Source organism: Callorhinchus milii, unplaced genomic scaffold, assembly GCF_018977255.1.
Source record: "Callorhinchus milii isolate IMCB2004 unplaced genomic scaffold, IMCB_Cmil_1.0 Scaffold31, whole genome shotgun sequence".
NCBI classification, from domain to species: Eukaryota; Metazoa; Chordata; class Chondrichthyes; order Chimaeriformes; family Callorhinchidae; genus Callorhinchus; species Callorhinchus milii.
In genome coordinates, this window is record NW_024704772.1 from 2,736,713 (window position 1) to 2,759,003 (window position 22,291).

The 22,291-nt window shown below is 50.5% G+C and overlaps 2 protein-coding genes across 2 annotated transcripts; both read left to right on the forward strand.

The window, feature by feature from the left end:
• Positions 1-1,213: 1,213 nt before the first annotated feature.
• LOC103190165 (myosin-binding protein C, fast-type-like) lies at positions 1,214-5,145 on the forward strand (the record flags this gene model as incomplete). Its single annotated transcript, XM_042344934.1, is given in 7 exon segments — positions 1,214-1,340; positions 1,343-1,359; positions 2,442-2,601; positions 3,220-3,356; positions 3,921-4,107; positions 4,533-4,576; positions 4,920-5,145. Coding segments are annotated over 6 exon segments (639 nt in total), but the record flags the coding sequence as incomplete, so codon positions are not given.
• Positions 5,146-7,199: 2,054 nt separating this feature from the next.
• Positions 7,200-20,663, forward strand: emc10 (ER membrane protein complex subunit 10). The gene is made up of 7 exons (XM_042345036.1): positions 7,200-7,316; positions 10,618-10,684; positions 11,112-11,224; positions 12,228-12,326; positions 17,581-17,762; positions 18,338-18,431; positions 20,077-20,663. The coding sequence occupies exons 1-7, from the start codon at positions 7,221-7,223 to the stop codon at positions 20,182-20,184; spliced, it is 759 nt and encodes a 252-aa protein (XP_042200970.1). The 5' UTR covers positions 7,200-7,220; the 3' UTR covers positions 20,185-20,663.
• Positions 20,664-22,291: the final 1,628 nt, after the last annotated feature.

Sequence of the window (22,291 nt, forward strand, 5' to 3'; positions counted from 1 at the left end):
TGACGTAGACTGTCTCACGGTTCGCGCTGGAGTTCTGGAACTTTCCGTCCTGCTCCGAGCAAGCGGTAGGTGGGACGTGCAAGCAATACTGGGTCGAGAGAGAGATATAGAGAATTCTAGAGGTGGGAATCAAAGCTTGGGAGCCAGAGAGGGATTGGTTTACACACTGATACTTGGAGAATTGCTGTAGCGAGCGGGTTGGTGGGGGGTGGGGGGGTTGAGGAAAGAGTGGGGAGGGGGGGTGGAAGAACATGAGGTCTCAGCCAATGCAGTGAGAGCCCCCATCCCTCCCACACACACACACATACACCAAATACTGCAGAGTCAGAAAGGTCAGGCTGGATGGAGCTCAACTATTCCAGACACAGCTCACCATAAAAGCTGATACTCTCTGGTGCTGTGTACATCTCACTCTAACCATCTCTATACACCCCTTCACTGTAACGCTCTTGGAGTCCCCGTAGCTCGGGGGTTAGAGCCCTCGCCTCGCAAGCGAGAGGACCCGTGCTCGATTCCCCGGGTCAGGGCGAAACCTTAGGCAACTTTCCTTACGCCGCACACACACACACACACACACCTGTTTACCCAGAAGGTACCCGGTTATTAGTCGATTGACACATCGCTTTTCCGGGGGTAATAATCCCTTCAAAAAAATAAAATAACAATAATTTGGGCACTCCATCCACAACTGTATTATTATTATTATTAACTGTTGGTAGGTCACTGCTGTGGGCATTTGGCTGCCATGATTCGCCTACAAAATATGTATGGTATAATCCGTGAAGCGCTTTGAGACGTCTCAAAGCCGTGATAAATGGAAGGATTATTGTTACTAACACTCTCTGCTAGGTTGAGTTGGGTTGAGTTGGGGTGGGCTGGGTTGGGTTGGCTGGGGGTTGGGTTGGCTGCATTGGGTTGAGTTGGGTTGGGGTGAGTTGGGGTGGGCTTAGTTGGCAGGGGGTTGGAATTGAGTTGGGTTGGGTTGGGCTGCATTGGGTTGAGTTGGGTTTGGGGTGAGTTGGGGTGGGCTTAGTTGGGTTGGCAGGGGGTTGGAGTTGGGTTGAGTTGGGTTAGGGTGGGTTGGGCTGGGTTGGGTTGGCTGGGGGTTGGGTTGGGCTGCATTGGGTTGAGTTGGGGTGGGGTGGGTTGGGCTGGGTTGGGGTTGGGTGGGTCTGGGAGGTTGTGGCTGGGCTGATGTTGGTGATGGCGGGTGATTACAGAGAAACCAGGCCCTCCTCTGGCAGTGACCATCACAGATGTTTGGGGGTTTAATGCTGCTTTGGAGTGGAAAGCCCCAAAGGACAACGGCAACTCGGATATCATCGGCTACTTCATCCAGAAGCGGATAAAAAGACCATGGTGAGCCCCGCCACACATCACACACACACACTCACACTCACTCACACTCACTCACACTCTCACACTCTCTCACACACTCACACACACTCACACACACTCACACACACACTCACTCTCTCACACACACTCACACTCTCACACACACTCACACACACTCACACACACTCTCACACACACTCACACTCACACACACTCTCACACACACTCACACACACTCACACACACTCTCACACACTCACACTCACTCACACACTCACACACACTCACACTCTCACACACACTCACACACACTCACACACACTCACACACACTCTCACACACACTCACACTCACTCACACACACACTCACACACACTCACACACACTCTCACACACACTCACTCACACACACTCACACACACTCACACTCTCACACTCACTCACTCACACACCACTCACACTCACACACTCTCACACTCTCTCACACTCACTCACACTCTCACACTCTCTCACACACTCTCTCACACACATTCACATGCTCTCACGCACTCTCTTACACAAGCATTCAGACACACTCACACTCTCACATACACACACTCACCTCTCACACACTCACACACACACTCACACTCTCACACACACACTCTCACACACTCTCTCACACACACTCACACACACTCACACTCTTACACAAACATTCAGATACACCACTCTCTCACACACTCACACTCTCACACATTCACACTCTTTCACACACTCATACACACTCACATACTCTCACACACACTCACACTCTCACACACACTCACACTCACACATTCACACACTCACTCTCACACATTCACACTCACACTCTCACACACACTCACACTCTCTCACACACTCACTCTCACGCACACTCACACTCTCACACACTCACACACACCTTCACACACTCTTTCTCCGTTTCCCTCACGCTCTCTGGCTCATTCTCTCCGTCTCACTCTCTCACTCTCCGTCTCACTCTCTCTCTCTCTGACTCTCACTAACGCTCTCTGTCTCACTCTCTCTCTGTCTCTCCCTCACTCTCTCCGTCTCACTCTCTCGCTCCCTCCGTCTCTCAGGAATGGTTCACGGTTTACGAGCACAATCGCCGGCACAACTGCACCATCTCCGATCTGATCATGGGCAACGAGTATTTATTCCGCGTGTACAGTGAGAACCTGTGTGGCCTGAGCGACACACCTCAACAGTCAAAGAATACAGCCTTCATCCAGAAAACCAGTGAGAGCGCACTCTCTCTCTCTCTCTCTCTCTCTCTCCTCCCGCCCTCCCCCGCTTCCTCCCTCCTTTACTCGTGGAGTCCTGTCGTTAGAGCACTCGCTTTGCAAGTGAGAGACCTGAGTTCAATCCCCGGCAGAGGGCGAAACCTTGGGCAAGTTTCCTTACTCCACACAGAGCCCTAATAATATTCCCTCCCAAACAAAACAATGATAAATCGGTCATTTTCAATCCACGACTGTTTGTGGGACATTGCTGTGCGCAATTGGCTGCCGCGTTCGCCCACAAATATACAGTCACTACACTTTACAGTGTGTTCTGTGAAGCGCTTTGGGACGTCCTCCCGACGTGAAAAGCGCTATATCAAATGCAAGGATTATTATTATTATTATTACTCCTCCCTTGCTCCCTCACTCCTGCTCTTTGGTTTCCTCCTCTTCCTCGTTCCTTCCCTCACTCGCTCTCTCGCTCCCTCGCTCCGTCCCACTCACCCTCTTTCACTCCCCACCTTTCGAGAAAGTCTCTTTTCCAACGTGTTTTTGGTCAATTTGCTCTCTCTCTCTCTCTCTCTCTCTCGTCTGTCTGTCTGTCTGTCTGTCTCTCTCTCTCTCTGTGTCCCAGGTAAGGACTACTCACCGCCACCGTTCAAGGAGCACGATTTTAACCACGCTCCCAAGTTTACGCAGCCATTGCTGGATCGGTCAGTGGTGGCCGGCTACACGACCAAGCTCAGCTGCTCTGTGCGAGGAAACCCGAAGGTGAGGCTCCAGCCCCTGACTGCAGACCAGGACTGTATATCCTGTGGCTCATAAGAGTGTCCGATCTCTGCCGCACACTCATTACTGTTCGATGTCGCGATTCGGGCAAACAATACGATAATCCTTGTGTTTGACACAGGGCCTTATCACGTCTTCGAGACGTCTCAAAGCGCTTCACCGGATACACTGTACAAATGGAGTGAAATTTTCTGGTGTATACTTGTAGTGTAGTGTATGTATATTTTGTGGGCGAAACGCGGCAGACAATTGCGCACAGCAGCGCGGTCCCCGCAAACAGCCGTGGATTGAGTGACCAAATTATTATTATTATTAAGGAATTACTCCCCCCCCGGAAAAGCGATCCGCCAATCAAATAAGAAACGGGTTCCTACTTACAGCGAGATAAACAGAGGTGTGTGGGTGTGTGCGGAGTCAGGAAAGGTTGCCCCCTGCCCGGGAATCAGACCCGGGTCCTCTCCCTTGCGAGGTGTGCGCTCTAACCGCTGAACACTGGACTCCATGTTAAACGAGTGACTTGTTGCCTCTCTCTCTCTCTCTGATCAGCCAAAGATTGTTTGGATGAAAAACAAAATGGATCTGTCAGGTGACCCCAAATTCCTGATGCGTCACAACGAGGGGGTGTTGACCCTACAGATCCGCAAACCCAGCACCTTTGATGGGGGGAAATACACCTGCAAGGCCATCAATGACCTGGGCGAGGACGAGGTGGAATGCAAACTGGAAGTCAGGAGTACGTCTTAAATCGCCGCATCCACATTCATGTCCCTCTTCACCTCCGCATCTCGCTCTGCTACCTCTGTGACCTGCTAAACCCCCACCCCCACCCCACTCCCCCGTTTCCCAACCCCCCATATCAACCCTCCCCTCAGCAGCCTCCGTCATTCTCCACGCCACCTGCCAACTCCATCCCACACTCACTTCGCCTCGCCCCCTCCCTTGCCCCCTTCCAAGGCCTGTCTCAAGACCCTCCTCTTCGACTGCGCCTTCGGTCACCCACCTACCCCCCAACCTCCCTGGCCCTCCACCCCATCCTGATCCCAATCCCTGATTGTCCAGTGACTTGGGACGTCCTCCCAACGTGAAAGGCGCTACCAACTGAGCCAGGCTGTGCTGAGCTGATCTCAATTGAACAATTTCTCTCTTGTCTTGTTACAGTGCCTCAGTAAAGGGCATCTCGTGGAATGTAGTATCACATTCAGGTGAGTTTTACATAGCCTCTTCCGCCATCCATCACCCTCTCTCTCACTCACTCACTCTCTCGCGCTCTCACTCTCTCTCACTCCCCAACCCATCACTCATTCACTCGCTCGCTCGCTCTCTCATCACTCACTCATCCTCTCACTCATCCTCTCACTCACTCCCCCAACCCATCACCCTCTTCCCCAACCCATTTCTCCCCCCGAACCCCACACCACCCCGCCCCCTCCAGCCTTGCCCCGTGCTGCTGTAACACCCTCACGCCCATTATGATCAAGCCGGCATGATGCCAACCTGCGTCACTGTGTGCCCACATGTCTGAACCTTTACCCCTGTGGTCCACAGCCAGCTTGGGTCCGGCGTTGCAGAGCTCCGGGGGTTTGGGAGTGATGCATTGCCCGGCAGTGAAGAAGGGCGAAAGCGACTATGTCCCTCTTTGACCACGGAAAGGACCCTGCGTGTTTGTATGTTGCCACGATTATTGTACTCAATGGCATGCAGTGCTCTGCCTTGTGTCTGTCTCCATAATCCCGGTTATATTGTTAGTAAAAAATAAACCTTAGAAGCGAAACAGCTTCATTCTTGTTCTTTCTTTATCTACCAAACCCAGAGAGGCAGCGAGGGTTCATCAGAATCTTTTTGTTTATTAATAATAATAATATTATTCATAATTCCTGCTTTTGATGTGAGTGTCAGAAGGGATTCTCAAAGCTCTTCACAGGATTTCACTGTAAAGCGTATCGATCGCTTATAATAATAATATGCTTACGTTTGATATAGAGTCATGTCATCGAGACGTATCAAAGCGTTTCATAGGATACACTGTAAAATGGTTTTGACTGTGTATTTTGTGGGCGAAACGCAACATCCCACGAACAGCCAAGAAGTAAACCACCAATTTTTTTTACGTTACCGGGTGTCTGACACATGCCGAAACACCATGCCTAAGAGTATCCAAACCAAGCTGAGAATTCCATGCATCCCATCGACACATGGCAATTCCAGAGATAGATTGTTGGAATGGTATGCGTGCCCTTTCTCTCTCTCTCTCTCTCTCTCTCTCCCTCTCTCTCTCCCTGGAGGGACACATCAGGTATTAGCCACGGAGTGCACGTAGGGGCAACTGCTAAAACCCGCCTACCTTGCCCTATCGCTGTCTGGGAAGCTTTCCTGCGGCCTCACAGCCCTGAGAGGAGCCGTCAGCCATCTGCAATCTCTATTTAACAATCAGGGGTGAGAAGTTACTCAACACGGGGTGGAAGGGCATTCTGCTGCTCAGTATTGCAATGAGATGGGCCTGCAGCTTGCACGTTGCTTTGCCTCAATGCTGACGCCAAGATACTGATGTCAAGCAGCCTTGCAAATGAAGGTTGCGAGCTCATTAACGGTTTGACCTTCCCTCACACCGAGTCTTTCCAACTTTGCATTTTCACACAAAGTTTGCTTTTTAAGAGGAATGGGGTGAGGAGGGTGGCAGGGAGGGTTAGATGGCTCATAATAATAGCCAGACCTAAATGCAGGATATCGCTGAGGTAAGGGCAGAACGACACTAAGCCAGGTTGTACGATACACAACGTTATCTTATTATTCATCTGATGCTCCCGAGTTTGGAATAGGTTCTTCATTGCCACACGTTGGTGCGTTGACTGTCCAGCGGCTTGGGACGTTCTCCCGACGTGAAAGGCGCTCTATAAATGCAATCTTGATGTTGTCGGTGTTGTGGTTGTTGAGTTCCGCATGTTGTTTAATGAGGCCTGTGGTTAGAGCACTTGCCTCGCGAGCGAGAGACCTGGGTTCGATTCCCTTAAGCAAAAAATGCTTTGCTCATCACTATGCCTCTCCCACTCTGTCCCCCACATTTCTCCCCCTTCTTCCCCCACTCCCGTCCCCACACACACATACATAAGATCACCCCTTGGATGACAACAACTTGTATCTCGGTAGTTGGAGCAGTCACCTCGCAAGGCAGGGCAAAACCTTAGGCAAGTCCTTACTCCACACACACACACACACACACAGACACAGACACACGTGCCAGCAGTACGTAGGAACCCGGTTGTTAGTCGATTGGCGGATGGCTTTTGCCGGAGTAATAATAATCCCTTCAACAAGAAAGAAGAAAACAATAAGACTAATAATTGGGTCACTTCAATTCAACCCACGGCTGTTTGTGTGTGTGTGTGTGTGTGTGAGGGGGTGTGGGAGGGGTGGGGGTGGGGGACGTCGCTGGGCGCAATTGGCTGCCGCGTTTCTCCCACAAAACGCACACACACACACACACACACAGTCACTACACTCGACGGCGTATCCCGCCAAGCGCTTCGAGACGTCTCGAAGACGTGATGAGAGCGCCGGGTCCAATGCCGGGATCAGTGCTATCAGTATTATTATCATTATTATTATTATTATTATCGTTGTTGTCGTCGTCGTTGTTATTGTTGTTGTTGTTGTTGTGAGTGTTTACGTTGTGTTGATGTGTTTGGGTCCCACGTGGGGCTGAGTTCCCACCTTGGCCTCAGGGCGCATGCGTGCCGCCGTGCCGCCCCTCCCCCCCCGGGCTGGGAGGACCGCGGCTGGTCCTCCAGTATCCCAGCATGCCTCGCTCCCCCCCCACCTCCCCGAGAGGCGGGAACAAGAGCAGGTGTCATGGCGGCGGCGGCGCGATGTGGAGGCCGGGCGGCCCTGCTGAGCTGCCTGGTCCTCCTGGGCTGCGGGGCCCCGGCTCTGGGCAACTCCAGGCGGGTGAGCGAGCGGGTGGGGATGCGGAGGGGATGCGGGGCGAGGCGGGGGCCGGGCCGAGGCCTGTGGGGGCGGGTTGGAGACCGGGGCAGCGCTTCAGGCCTGTCAGGTCAGGTCAGGTCAGGTCAGGGGTAGCGGTGAGGGAGGTCCTGAGGGACAAACATGTCCGGGAGCGTTGGCGTCTCGTACTTCACCCCTCACGGGGGGCGGTGGGGGGGCGAAACCTCAGGAGGGTTTCCTCTGGGCCCCGAGGCACGAACCCGCTTGTACTCTGAGACGACAACAACAACAACAACTTGGCTTTATACAGCGCCCTCCACGCCGGGCGGGGGGTGGGGAGGGATGTGGGGGGTGGGAGGGGATGTGGGGGGGGTGGGGAGGGATGTGGGGGGGGCGACGATCTGAGATGCTGTCCGGGGTGGGAGGGCGCTATGTAAATCCAAGTTGTTGTTGTTCTTGTTGGTCGATGGGGGGGTTCGCAATCCCCTCACAGGCAAAACATAACGCGGTGGGGGCGGGGGGTGTGTGCCGCTCGCTCACTCCGCGGCTGTTCGCGGGTACCTCCAGCGCCTCGGGACATCCTCCCGACGTGAAAGGCGCTCTATGAATGGAATCTTGTTGTTGTTGTTGTTGTTGTGCCTCGCTGGGCGCCACGCGCACGGTCACCGCAACTTCACGGCGTTGTCCTGCGAAGCGCTTTGAGCCGTCTCGACGGCGCGATAAGGGGCGCCGTGCCGAACCCCGGGCTGGCGGTGGTCATTGTTGTTATTGTTTATCGTTGTTGTTGTCGTTATAACTGAGAGGAAAGTGAATTTATAACAACATTCAGGGTATCGAGGGGTATAATAAACGCGAGGCAAGAAAGTGAAGTTTTAATTCTGTTTAAAAGGCGCTGCTTACAGTTGGCTGGTGATTAGTAGCAGTTTGATTTGTTGGGGGTTGGGGGGGTGGTAATAATCCCTTCCAACTCAATAATTCGGGTCGCTCCATCCACGGGCATCGCCGACCGCATTTGGCTGCCGCGTTTCGCCCACACAACACACACAGTCACTACACTTTACGGTGTATCCTGCGAAGCGAGGTGTAGCCTCACTCAGTCCGTGACTGTTTGTATGGGACGCTGTTGTGCAATTGGCTGCCATGTTTCGCCCACTATATATATATATATAGTCACTGCACTTTAAGGTTTATCTTGAAAGTGCTTTGAGACGTCTCAAAGCCGTAAGGCAACACTATATATTATAGTTTCCCAACGTGTCTCAATGCCCTTCGTGCTGGCGGTTGATTTTAAGCGGCCAGTTATAATAATAATAATTATTACATTTGATACAGCACCTTATCATGAAGTCTCAAAGCGCTTCACTGTTTACTCTGTAAAGTGTAGTGACCGTGTGTATTGCGGGCGAAACCCGGAGCCAATTGCGCACATCTGTGTCCCACAAACAGTTGTGGATTGATGGACCACATTATTATTTTATTTTGAAGGATTATTAGTCCTGGAAAAGCGATCTTCCAATCGACTAACAACTGGGTCCCTATTTGCTAGGGAGGGTTCAGTGAAGGGAAGGGAATTGATGACTGGAATTATTCCCTTGTTGTACGGAGAGGGTGATGTCCCAGTGATTGAACACTCAGTAACTGGCATCACATATTAATAATGGCCACTTAGGCAGCTGGTGCCTGAGAAGCACTACTGGGGTTGGCTCAGTCGTTCACACTCTGGCCCTCTGAGTCAGAAAATTGTGGGTTCAAGTCCCCACATTGAGAGTCAGAGCTCACAGCTGATCCTCCATTGCAGTGCTGGGGGGAGCACTGCATTGTCAGAGGCGCAGTCTTTCGGATGAGACGTTAAACCATGTTCCTGTGTGTGTCTGTTCAGGTGGACGTTAAAGATCCCAAGGCACTCTTTGAAACGAGGAAGGAGTTTCTCCAGGTGTCCTGGCCAACAATCCCTGAGACAAAATCAGTCATTCACGTAATGCCATTCCCTTCATGTTTGTGGGATATTGCTGTGTACAAATTAGCTGCCAAATTCACGTAGAAGTACATAGCCACTTTACAGTAAATCCTATAGATCGATTCAAATTTCAAGACTGAGGTGGATAAATTCTTGCTAGGTCAGGGTATCGAGGGGTATGGGGCAAAGGCAGGTAATTCAGTCATGATCTAATAGAATCATGAGGGGCTAAATGGCTTTCTCCACAAAGCACATTCTGAGTTGTCCTGATGTGAAAGGAACCGTATCAAATATAAGGCTTATTATAAACTGCCACCTACATATTAGATTTACTTAATTAGTCCCTTCTGTCAGCACAAACAGTGACTCTGGCTACGTCCCGATTCAGAACTGTTTTGTTCTGTAAAATGAGCTATTAATACCCTGAACTTGCGTTTTAATTTCCATAGTAGCAGCAGGTTGCTGGCCTGGCTGTAGTTTGCCTATAATTAAGCTATTCTCCAGTAGATCTTTATTAATAACCCCCTTCCGTGTTGAGTGTCATTTGGAGACAGAGCCAGATTAGGATGTCTGGAGGAACTCCAGTAATGTTGATCTTTCAAACAAACATATGACCCACAAAGGGAACTTAAAATAAGAAGTGTTTAGTTTCTTGGTTGCCTTGTAGCCAGTCAGTGAGGATAGACTTTAATAGCATTTGATAAAGTACTTGTAACCTCAAAAGAGCACTTCACGTGTAATTGCTTGAAGTGTAGTGGCTGTGTTGTTTTGTAGGGAAACCTGGCATCCTATTTGCACAAGCCATGTCCCACAAAAGTCGTGAAATGAATGATAAATTTATCTAGAGGATTTGTTGGCCAGGGCACTAGGGGAGAGAGAAACTCCCTTCTGTTTTCCAATAGTATCATGGCATCTTTAGTGTCTAAAGAGGCCACTGAGACCTGTATGCAATATGCTGGAAGGTCAAAACCTTCCACGCCTCTGTGACATGCTCGCTCCATACCAATCTGTCTGCTCACTCCGCTCAGCGGGCTCCTGTCTGCTCCACGTCCCCCGCCTTGCCCACCAAACTATTGGCGGTCGGGCCTTCAGCCTCTCTACCCCCACCCTTTGGAACTGCATCCCACAGTTGCTTCACCTCACCCCCTCCCTTGCCTCTTTCAAGAGCCTTAGGTCACCCTCCTACCCCTACCCTCCACCCCCTCCTGATCCCGATCCCCAGCTTGGGTGCAAGTCCCTGACTGTTCAGCGCCTTGGGATATCTTCCAAACGGGAAAGGCGCCGTGTAAATGTCATTTATTGTTGTCGTCCCCAGAGGTGGGTCACTGAATTGTGTTTGCGTTGCAGCCTGGGGACCCGTTGGAACATGAGGTCACGGGAGTGTCTGTGCCCCTCGAGCACTCGTTCGAATTTGGTAAGTCTTGGCGGAGCCAATGGGCTGACATGGTGGCTTCAAACACCACAACAACAACTACTTGCATTTTTATAGCGCCCTTCACGCTGATAGCGTCCCGGAATGCTTTACCGCAGCCTGAGACCAGGAAGGTGGACTTATAACAACGCTTGGTTAAAAGTAAAAACGGTGTATTTTGTAGGGAAACAAGACATTCAATTTGCATACAGCGAAGTCCTACAAACAGTCAAGAAGTGGGTGATAATAATAATAATAATCCTTGTATTTGATATGGCCCCTTATATCAAGACATCTCAAGGCGCTTCACAGAATGTACTGTAAAGCGAGTTGACTGTATATTATGAATGCTTTGCCAGTTACATTGCCCACCTCCATCCTAGTTTCTGTAAGCGCAGAGCTGTTAACAAGGTCTTCCCTTTCCCTCCAGGTGACATTGTTCACTTCAAAAAGAGGGGACAGCTGCAGTGGAAACCGGGCCGGGAGAACTCCATCTCACTGTCTCAAGACCACTTTACGGAGGAGGAGAGAAATAAACTGCGGGTAAATAAACTGGATTTGTTGCCTGCCCTGAAGAATGGCAATCAACAAAGACAATAATAATCTTTGCATTTGAATTTGCGCCTTATCACGTCTTCGAGACGTCTCAAAGCGCTTCACAGGATGTACAGGAAAGTGAATTGACACTGTATTTTTTGGGCGAAACGCAGTAGCCAGTTGCGCACAGCAGCGTCCCCACAAGCAGTCGTGGATTAAGTGACCAAATTATTATTATTATTATTTATTGGGGGGAGGGATTATTACCCCCGGAAAAGCGATCCACCAATCGACTAACAACCAGGTTCCTACTTACTCCTAGGTAACCAGAAGCGTGTGGAGTAAGGAAACTTGCTTAAGGTTTCGCCCTGCCCAGGAATCGAACCCGGGTCCTCTCACTTGCAAGGCGAGGGCTCTAACCATCAAGCTACAGAACTCCACTGATACCCACTGAATTCCACATGGCGCATAATACACCTGTGTTTATCCCTGATTTGCATTCATAACATCCCGGCTCGACTATGCAAATTCCCTGCTTGTTAGCCACCCCAACTCCTCTCCATAGGCTGCTAATCATCTAGAACTCAGCAGCCCGGGACCCTATCACCCCCATCCTCGCCCAACTCCACTGGCACCCCATCACACAGAGGGTACAGTTCAAGATCCTGGTCCTTACCTTCAAAGTCCTCCACGGTCTTGCTTTCCCTCTACTCTGTGACCTCCTAACCCCCAACTAGCCTGCCCGGTCCCTCTGCTTTGCGGGCTCCGGTCTGCTTCACGTGCCCGACCTCGCCCACCCCGCCATTGGTGGGGGGGGGCCTTCAGCCACTCTGTTCCCACCCTCTGGAACTATCCTGCAGTTCCTCTGCCTCGCCCCCTCCCTTGCCTTCTTCAAGACCTGTCTGAAATGTACTGGGAGCGTCTGTTGTCCCCGGTTTCCCCCCCAAAGGTCTGTAAGCTCCTCCGAGACGCCATTATTAATCTGTCCGTCGCTGGGCTTCCCCAACAGGACTTGGCAAGCACGGACGGCTTGTACCGGATACGCATCCCGAGAAAATTTGGGAATGAGGGCTTCACTTCGGATTACGTCTCCTCCTTCGTTCGAGTGGTGAGTTTCCAACTTGTACCTTTGTTGTGGTGAGAGTGGTGTGTCTGTTATCCTGCTGACTGGCTGCCATGTTTATCCCGCAAAATATACAGTCACTACACTTTACAGTGTATTCCTGCGAAGCTCTTTGAGACATCTCGAAGACGTGGTAAGGCGCTGCATCAAATGCAAGGTTTATTATTATTATAATTATAAAGTCTCCTCTATATCAAGAGACTCATCAACTGTGACCTTAAGTTGCAGACTGTCATTTCAGCCTCTTGAAGCCCGTGCATTTGGGATTGTTGAGAGAGATGGAGCAGCGTGCCCCTTTGCTGTCCGTCTGAATGACAGACATCTTGCTCTTTAGCTGCTCTGCGATGCGTGTTTGATCTCTGGTAACCTGACTTGGCCTGCGTGTTTCTCAGAATCGCTGTCAACTTCTTGGATTAATAGATTTGGAGAGTGAGGCTCACATTCGATGTTAATTTAATCCCCCACCGCCCTCCGCCCTCCAAACCAAAATGTTGCAATGCAATCATTTTTTAAAAAAAAAGCCTTGCATTTAATGTTGTGTCTTTCACATTGAGTGGATTTCTCAGAGCACTTCACAGGAACACCGTGAAGTGTCTTGACTGTATTTTGCAGAGCCAATTTGTTCATAGGCAGCGTCTGACAAACAGCCGTGAATAGAATGACCAATCTGGCAGCACTGCACAAAAGTGTCAGCCGAGACTGGAGTCCTGTAGCTCAGTGTTTGGTGAAACTTGCCTTACGAGCGAGAGTACCCGGGTTCGATTCCCAGGCAAGGTGAAACCTTAGGCAAGTTTCCGTACCCCACACACCTCTGTTTATCCTGCAGTAATTAGGAACCAGGTTGTTAGTCGATTGGCGGATCGCTTTTCCAAGGGTAATAATTCCTTCAAAAAAAAATTGGTAATTCATTCTATGACTGTCTGTGGGACGCTGCTGTTTGCAATTAATTGCCTGCTGCGTTTTGCCCACAAAAATGCAGTCAATTCACTTTACCGTATATTCTGTGAAGCACTTTGAGACGTCTCGAAGACACAAGAATTATTATTATCATGTATATAGACTGTGTTCGGAGCCCCAATATAGGGCTTCAATCCACACTTTTCTGACTGAGAGGTGAGAGTGCTATCGACTGATCCAGGTTAACAGAGGCGCCTCTGGTCGATAATTCTCCCAGATAAGATCGGCCATTCACTTCATCACTGAAGCGAACTCGATAGATGCTTAAAAAGGAAGAATGTTATGGTGTAAGAGCGGGGGAGTGGGACTAGTTAGTTAGTGGCTCTTTCAAAAAGCCAACACAGGCACGATGGCCTCCTTGTGCACTGTAAAATTCTATGATTCTACTGTTCGAGAGGACTTTGCTGGGTGCAAATTACCTGCCACAAAATCAGGGGGAGGACATAGAGAACGTAAAACATTTAAATGTCTACAAAATACAGGCCTTACAGTAAAGTCCCCCTGTGCAGTCCTGTGAGGCGTGTCGATGAGGTGATAAGGCGCTGTGTCAAATGCGAGGCTTAATCATACCTTAAACAGGACTGTGCATTCTAACTTGTGACTAAAGAGTTAATTCCGCCAGTACTCATCCAGTATTTATTAGGTCTGTTTCTTCGGGACAGCATACCTTCAGGCCCCAAGTGGTAACGTTAGCTTCGGAGCTCATGTTTTGTGGGAAATATTAGCTCTGCTATTCATGTCAGTCGCCTTTACCAGTGATATTACTCCCTTGGCTGTTACTGATATCCAGCAAGTGAAACAGAGACTTATATAGGAATATAGGAATGCAGTGGAGCGAAAAATACCTTGTGATGTTCATCCCTAAACTAAAGTAAAATCTGATGCTAAGTCTCTTGTGTTCCTTAGTTTCTTCCCGAAACAGCTATCTGTTTCCCCCTTGAATTTGGTGACTGTATCTCCCTGCACTGCCTCGCTGGGTGACTCCATCACACACACAGATCTCTTCACAGCCCGGTACCTCCCTATATTTCTGACCCGCTTTCTCTCTACTCCCATTAACCGCAGCCTCTGCTCGGCTGGTTCCAGCCTCCCTTCTCGTAAATCGTCCCCACAACTCCGCTCCACTGCCAGCGGCCGCACTTTCAGCCACTACGCCCCGAAGCTTTGGAACTTTGGAAGACAGTTAGTCTGGCATCGGTGGTAGAAAAAATTCTAGAGTCCTTAATTAAGGAAGTCATAGTGGGATACTTAGAGGATCACAATATGATTAGACAGAGTTAACGTGGCTTTACAAAAGGGAAGTCATGCTTAACAAATATCTTTTAGATTTTTTTGAGGACATATCAAGTAGATTAGATAGGGGGGAATCAGTGGATGTAGTGTATTTAGATTTCCAAAAGGCATTCGATAAGGTGCCGCATAAAAGGTTGATCCACAAGATTAGGGCCCATGGGATTAAGGGAAATATATCAGCATGGATTGAAGAATGGCTAACGGGAAGAAAACAAAAAGTAGGGATAAACGGGTCCTTCTCGGATTGGCGGGATGTGACTAGTGGAGTGCCACAAGGATCAGTGCTTGGGTCTCAACTATTTACAATCTACATCAACGATCTAGATGAGGACATCGAACTTAATGTATTCGCGGATGACACTAAACTAGGAGGGAGAGTAAACACCGAGGATGACATTAAAAAAATGCAACAAGATATAGAGAGGCTCAGCGAGTGGGCAAATAGGTGGCAGATGAAGTATAATGTCGGGAAGTGTGAGGTGGCAAAAACAGTAGATTATTTTTTAGAAGGGGAGAGACAAGATGGCGTTAGCGTTCAGAGGGACTTGGGTGTCCTCGTACACCAGTCACAAAAAGTTAGTTTGCAGGTGCAGCAAGCGATTAGGAAGGCTAACGGTATGTTGTCATTTGTTACAAAAGGGTTAAGATATAAGAGTAGGGAAGTCTCGCTGCAACTGTATAGGGCTCTGGTGAGACCGCACCGAGAGTATTGTGTGCAGTTTTGGTCTCCTTATTTAAGAAAGGATGTACTCGCCTTGGAGGGAGTACAACGTAGATTCACTGGGTTGGTACCAGGGATGAGGGGGATGAGTTATGAGGATAGGTTGAGCAATTTAGGTCTATATTCTCTAGAATAGAGAAGAATGAGAGGTAATCTTTTAGAAACCTATAAGATTATTAAGGAGCACGACAGAATAGATAGTGGGAGACTTTTTCCCCCGGTTGGAGAAACTATAACCAGGGGTCACAGTCTTAAAATGAGGGGTAAACCCTTTCGCACTGAGTTGAGGAAAAATGTCTTCACTCAGAGGGTAGTGAATTTATAGAATTCTCTACCCCAAAGGGCTGTAGATGCTCAGTCCTTGAACATATTCAAGACTGAGATTGATAGATTTCTTGTGGATAAAGGGATTAAGGGATATGGGGATAAGGCGGGTCGGTGGAGTTAGAATAGATCAGCCATGATCTTATTGAATGGCGGGGCAGGCTAGAGGGGCCGAATGGCCTCCTCCTGCTCCTAATTCTTACGTTCTTATGTTCTCTCCCCCAACAATCCCTCTGCCTTTCCCTCTCTTTCCCCTCTTTTAGATCTCGACTGAAGACCTTTCACTGCGACTGTGCTTACGGCCCCCTCCCCCCAGCACGGCATCGGGCGCCGCCACTGTCAAGCGCTCAGAGACTCTGCCCTGCGTGAGGGGCACAGTGTAAATGCAAGTTGTTGTTTTAGATAAGCTTACTGCTGGCAGTGGGGGACGGGGGTGGGGGGCGCGGTTCGGGGGTGCCACTTTTACAGACATAAAGGCAATGTAGTCTGGGTGTTACACAGAACAAATCGTGCCTTGTTGGGACTTTGTTGGGACGTAACATGAGACCCACATTGGAAGAGGCAATGTACAGGACCTGGAACGAGTGCATGAGTGCACACTGTACCCTAGTGGCAGTGCTGTGCCACTGTAAGTTCCTCCCTCCCTCATCTTCTTTGTGAATAACCCTCGTCTTATCACTTCGTCGAAATGTCTCAAGGCGCTTCACAGGATTTGCGGCGCAGCGCGAGTGTGTGTGTGTGTGTGCGGATAGGGCCCTACACGTAGGGAAATGTCTCGGAGCGCTACACGGTGACTGGGTCGGAAGCTGAGCGAGGAGGGAGATGGGGAGATGACTTGGGGGTGGGGCGGAGGGGGTGAAAGTGGTGAAAAATGTTAACATGAGTTCCCTGGGGAGCAACTCAGAGGCAATCCTTTCTCTCCTCCAGTCCACGTCTGTTTGTGGGACACTGCTTGTGCGCAATTGGCTGCCGTGTTTCGCCCACAGAATGCACAGTCACTACACTTTACAGTAGATGCTGCAAAGCGCTTTGAGACGTCACAACACCATCTCAAGTGGCAAGGATTGTTAGTGGGAGTACTAGTCATATTATTAGTATTATTTTCATGAAACCCACGAGAAGACGGGTGGGTTTAGAGGACATCAGCCCTCTGTAGAGTGCGAGTGGTTGTCTGTGAAAGCGAGTATCTTTTTCACTGCTGATTTAACAAGCGGAGTCTACTCTCCCTTACAGCAGGACGATGATATCATGGGGTTTCTGTTTACCAGCCGGGTATATTTAGCCTGTGACATAGTTAAGAGATTGTATCCTATCTTTTCTTACTGTGTTTTCCCCCCTTACACTCCCATATTAGTAGAGAAGGGACTGGGGCTGTGTACCAGCCGCAGATGCTGGAGTCCATTTCATGACCCTCTCTGGATATGGCTACCCTGTCTCCCAGGGATCGAGTTGCGAGTGTCCCACTCGTAGTGTTGTGTGGAATGTCCTCCCCACAGAGATGGTACATTAGACTGCTCTGCTTGGCTTGTGCTCACTCCCTCGTGCTCTATACCCCCCCCCCCCCCCCCACCGACGATAATCATAAAAATAATACCAATCCTCGCATTTGATACAGCGCCTCATCACGTCTTCGAGACGCCTCAAAGCGCTTCACAGGATACACTGTAAAGTGAAGTGACTGTGTATTTTGTGGGCGAAACCCGGCGGCCGATTGCGCACAGCAGCGTTCCCCCACAAACAGCCATGGATCGAGTGACCAAATTATTTGGTATTTGCCCGGAAGGCGATCCGCCAGTTGACTAACAACCGGGTTCAGACTTAGTGCTGGTAAGCAGAGGCCTGTGATGCAAGCGGTTGCAGTTACTGACCAAGCTGCTGTTATTGACTGTTGACATGGCTCAGTTGGAAATGCTCAGTCCCTGATCGTTCTGTTGCCCTCGGCAGTGTTCCCTGGTGGAGTCCCACCTCTCTGACGTGATCGCGGTAAACACCGACGTGTCTGGCAGTGTGATTGGCGTCTCCATTGTCACCATCCCGGGGGCCTGCAGCGGGGCTGAGGTAGAGGACGTGGACCTGGAACTGTTCAACACCACTGTGCAGCTGATGCTGCCAGTGACAGCTCCAGCGTGAGTACCCACTGTGAGCACAGTCCACACACACTGCTTGAGTGTGTGTGTGCATTTGTGTGCCTGCGTCTGTGTGAAGCACTCCGGGTTGCTACCCTACGTGAAAGGCGCTATAAACGCAAGTAGTTGTTGTACGTGTGTGCCTGCGCGGGTTTGTGTATGTGTGCGAGTGTGTGTGTGTGTGTGGCTGTTTGAGAGTGTATGTGTGGGGCTGTAGGTATTTGAGTGTGTACGTGTGTGGCTGTGGGTGGTTGAGTACGCGTGTCTGTAGCTGCGTGTGTATTTAAGTGTGTATGAGTGTGTAAGCACACGTATACATGTATGCCAAACTGCCTTTGTCAACAATGCAGCACTCTGTGCTCTGCTTGTGGGTTCAGTCCCCATGTCGGGACACGACCCCATATCCAGGCTGATATTCCAGTTGCGGGGGGGGGGGGCATCCCTGCATTGTCAGGCAAAACCACAAAGGGTGTGAGGTCCCTCAGTCACTGTTGATCGGGCCCCTCTCACAAACTGGGTGGTCTGATCTAAACACAGACCTGATTTGTCCTGAAGGGTGTGTTGTTGTGTTTCAGGCCCGAGACAGCAGCGTTTATTGAGCGTCTGGAACATGAGCAGGCGCAGAAAGCCAAGAACCCCCAAGAGCAGAAGTCTTTCATCGCAAAATATGTGAGTAACCAGAGCAAGATATGTAACGCCGTCGTAAACTCCGCAATGCGTGGGCAAGGACTCCAGCTCAGAGTGTGTGGTGTCAATGTGTGTGTGTATCTGTGTGTGTGTGTGTGTGTGTGTGTGTGTGTGACCTTACCCTGTGTGAGAGGCGCAAATTGCTGTGTTTTTCTGTGTGTGTTTATATGCGCACCACAGAAATATGTGAGTCATTAGAAGCCTGAACATTACAGATTTATTTAGCGTTTGCATTGACAGAATCTGGGGCAACACACGGAAATATTGCTTTCAAACAGTGTTTAAACATTCATCTGTTCCTTTTAGGATGAGGTGCTTTGCTGTGTTTAATGGCTCTCTCCTTATTGCTGTTAAGGAGGGTGTTTATCACATCCAGGCTCGACTACGCAAACTCCCTGCTCGTCGGTCTCCCCAACTCCTCCCTCCCCAGGCTGCAGAGCATCCAGAACTCTGCAGCTCCGCGACCCTGTCACCCCCATCCTCGCCCGACTCCACTGACTCCCCATCACTCAGACGATACAATTCAAGATCCTGGTCCTCGCCTTCAAAGCCCTCCACGGCCTTGCTCCTCCCTACCTCTGTGACCTCCTAACCCACTGCCAACATGGCATTTGTTGTTGATTAGATACAATACGGTAGTTTGGACCAGCGAAGGTGTGCAAGTGAGAAGGTTTGGAGGTTTATTTGAAGCTGTCAAGTCTCGCTGCCCGGCCCTGCCTTGCTTTTTAAGAAAAGAAAAAATACTTCTGGCAAGCCATTGCGATGATCTCAAACTCCTTGTCAGCTTTCTGTCAGTTCGGTGAAGAGTTGCGGTTAGACAGGGACGCTGCTGGCGTTGGGAAGGGGGTTGGGATAAGTGAGCTCAGCAGTGATGGGAGCTGAAACCACATGTGGTAACCCGCCTGAGGTTAACAACTGTCTGACTGCTGTTGGGACTCTATATTTCCCACCATCACACAGTCCCTTTGACCTCTCTCCTCCCTCGCCTCCTTCAAGACCCATCTCAAGACCCTCCTCTTCGACCATGCCTTCAGTCACCCTCCTAACCCCTACACTCCCCACCCTCCACCCCTTCTGATCTCAACCACCAGCTCGGGTCTAAATCCCTAACTGTCCAGTGCCTAGGGGTGTCCTTCTGACGTGAAAGTCGCTGCGCAAATGTCATTTGTCGTCGTTGTTGATTCACCCTGCAAGAGCCAAGGCTTGGGAGAGCCCAGAGTGTGCGTTGGGGTATTCCTAGTCCCAAAGGCAGACTGGTCTATCTCTGCTGATGAGCCTGACTGGCTGGTCTGTCATCATCAGGGATCCCAGAGTCCCAGGGAACATCCAGCGAGCCTGGCTCATGGGTCCTCGTGTATTGGTTAACCGTGCTCCAGATTATGGAGTCCTGTAGCTCAGTGAGAGGACCTGGGTTCAATTCCCGTGTGGGCAGGGCGAAATGTTGCACAAGTTTCTTACCCCACACCCCTCCGTTTACCTAGCTTGATCAGGCACTGTATCAAATGCAAAGATTATTATTATTACAGAGTTTGGATGTTGTAGGCGCTGTATGAAATGTAAAGAGATTATTTTTCTAACCCTGTGTCTCTCTCTCCCTCTCTCCCCCCCCTCTCTCCCTCTCTCTCAGTGGATGTATATCGTTCCCATCGTGATCTTCCTGATGATGTCGGGGGCACAAGACCCGAATGGGCAAGGAGGGGGAGGCGGAGGCGGGTCGGGCGGTGGTGGGAGATAACGTGTGTGTGTGGTGTGTGTGTGTGTGGTGCGTGTCGTGCGTGTGTGTGCGTGCGTGTATGTTTAGGTGTAACTGATGGAAAAACATCCTTTCCCCTCTCCCTCCCCATTGCATGTGGGGAGGAAAAGGAAGATGGCCGTGTTTTGGTAAACAGCAACACTCCTCGATGTAAACGGCGAAATTGGATGAGTCCCCAAGACCGAGTGACTTGGATGTTTGATGAACAGTGAATCCGAGTGATCCGGAGAGACGGAGAGATGGAGAGAGAGAGAGCGATGGACGTCCTCCGGGGTTTTCTGTAAGATGTCCGTCTGCAGTAACTCGGGCCACCCACCAGTTGGCGCCAGCGAGCCGCCGCTCAATACGGACCAGGAGTCACCCGAGGGGGAAGGCAGTGATTTGCGGGTGACTCACACCCTCCAGCCGCTGGGAGGCACGGCAGACAAACACCTCCGCTCTGCGGCGAGTGGCCCCTCCAGCACCCCCCCTCCCAAATGGCTTGGGCTCGACCCCCCCCCCCACCCCTCCCCTTTCCCACTCCGACCCCACCCCACTTCGGTCTTTGTTCGCCTTTCCCAGGGAAATGTCCTTGTGTCTGGAATGGAAATCGCAATCTCTCCCCCCCCCCTTATTGTGTACAGTGCTCGTCTCACAAGCGAGGGGTGTGGGGAGTGGGGGGGGCGAAACCTCAGGCAAGTTTCCTTACTCCGCACGCCTCTTTACGTGGCGTTGAGAAGGAACCCGGTTGTCGTTCGATTGGCGGATAATAACCCCTTCAAATAAGTAAATAAATACTAACTTGGGCCACTCGAGCCACGGCTGCATATGTGTGTGTGGGGGGGGGGGGAACGGTGCTGTGCGCAATCGGCTGCCGGGTTTCGCCCACAGAACACACAAGTCAATTCACTTGACAGCGCGTTCCGTGAAGCGCTTTTGAGTCCTCCAGAAGGCGCTGTATCGAATGCAATTATTATTATTATTGTCATTATACAAAAAGCACCGCCCGGTAAATCGCGTGAGAAGAGCTTTGAGACGTCCTCCCGACGCAAAACACGCCACACCAAGCATAAGGCGTATTGCGCCGGATTGCACGAAACTGAGCGGCCGACGCCAACTCATCAGACGGGTTGAAGGGCAACGGGCAGTGTTCGAAGGGCTTCAGGGACGTTCCTCAGTCAGTCAGTCAGTCAGTCAGGCGGAGAACTCGAACCACGTATTTTAAAGGCCGCTAAAGTGTAAAACACTGTGTTGTATTTAACACTGAGGTGCAAGACACGCGGGCGGTGGGTGGGTGGGGGGGGGAAATGAGGCAATTGGTCGGTCGGGTAGGCTTGAATTTATTTTCTGCACATGGCTGGCATTACCCAGATGCGAGATTAGCAGCGAAATGCGCGGAGGCAGCAATATCCCAAGTAACCCATTGCGTAACTCTTGATTTGCTCGGCTTCAGGTTTCAACTCAATGTATACTATATTTAGACGTGTTTTACGGAGGGCTGTGTGTGTGTGTGTGGGTGGGGGGAGGGTTACAACCTGAGGTGAATAAGGTGCATGTGATTCACGTGTTGACTGTTTACCCACAGAGCTGATGTTCAGCTTCCACGTCGGGCTGGTTTTTCGTGCTCCGAGATGCTATCCTGAATGGAAATCACTTGATTCAATTTGGATGGGGACGTAGATTATTCGCTCACAAGGCATTTGTTTGTGGGTCGTGAAATCGGGAGTGAGGTTTTGCAGTGCAACGACTGCGTTCAATGACCCGATTTGACTCCGCGTAGATTTTTTTTTGTTATGTTTTACTGTCGGGCTGTTTGCTGTGCGCACGTGGAATGGGTTCAGTCTGTTGGATTTTTTGCCTGAATTGTGATAAGGGGGGTGGGGGGGATGCGGAGAGAGGGTTTGGTTCAACGATGAGGACTTCCCAAGGCGCTGGAAAGAGGGATTTGTACCCGAGCTGGGGGGGTTGGGATCAGGGTGGGGGCCAAGACAGGGAGTGACCGAATCGAAGAGGAAAGTCTTGAGACGAGGTTTGAAGGAGGCGCGGGAGGGGGTTGAGATGAAGGGGCTGTGGGATGGAGTTCCAAAGGGTGGGGGCAGAGAGGCTGTAG

Coding starts and splice junctions, on each gene's coding strand:
- emc10 (XM_042345036.1), top strand. CDS start 7,221: ATGGCGGCGGCGGCGCGATGTGGAGGCCGGGCGGCCCTGCTGAGCTGC. Junction 12,327..17,580: donor TCTCCTCCTTCGTTCGAGTG/GTGAGTTTCCAA, acceptor TGCCCTCGGCAG/TGTTCCCTGGTGGAGTCCCA. Junction 18,432..20,076: donor AGTCTTTCATCGCAAAATAT/GTGAGTAACCAG, acceptor CCTCTCTCTCAG/TGGATGTATATCGTTCCCAT.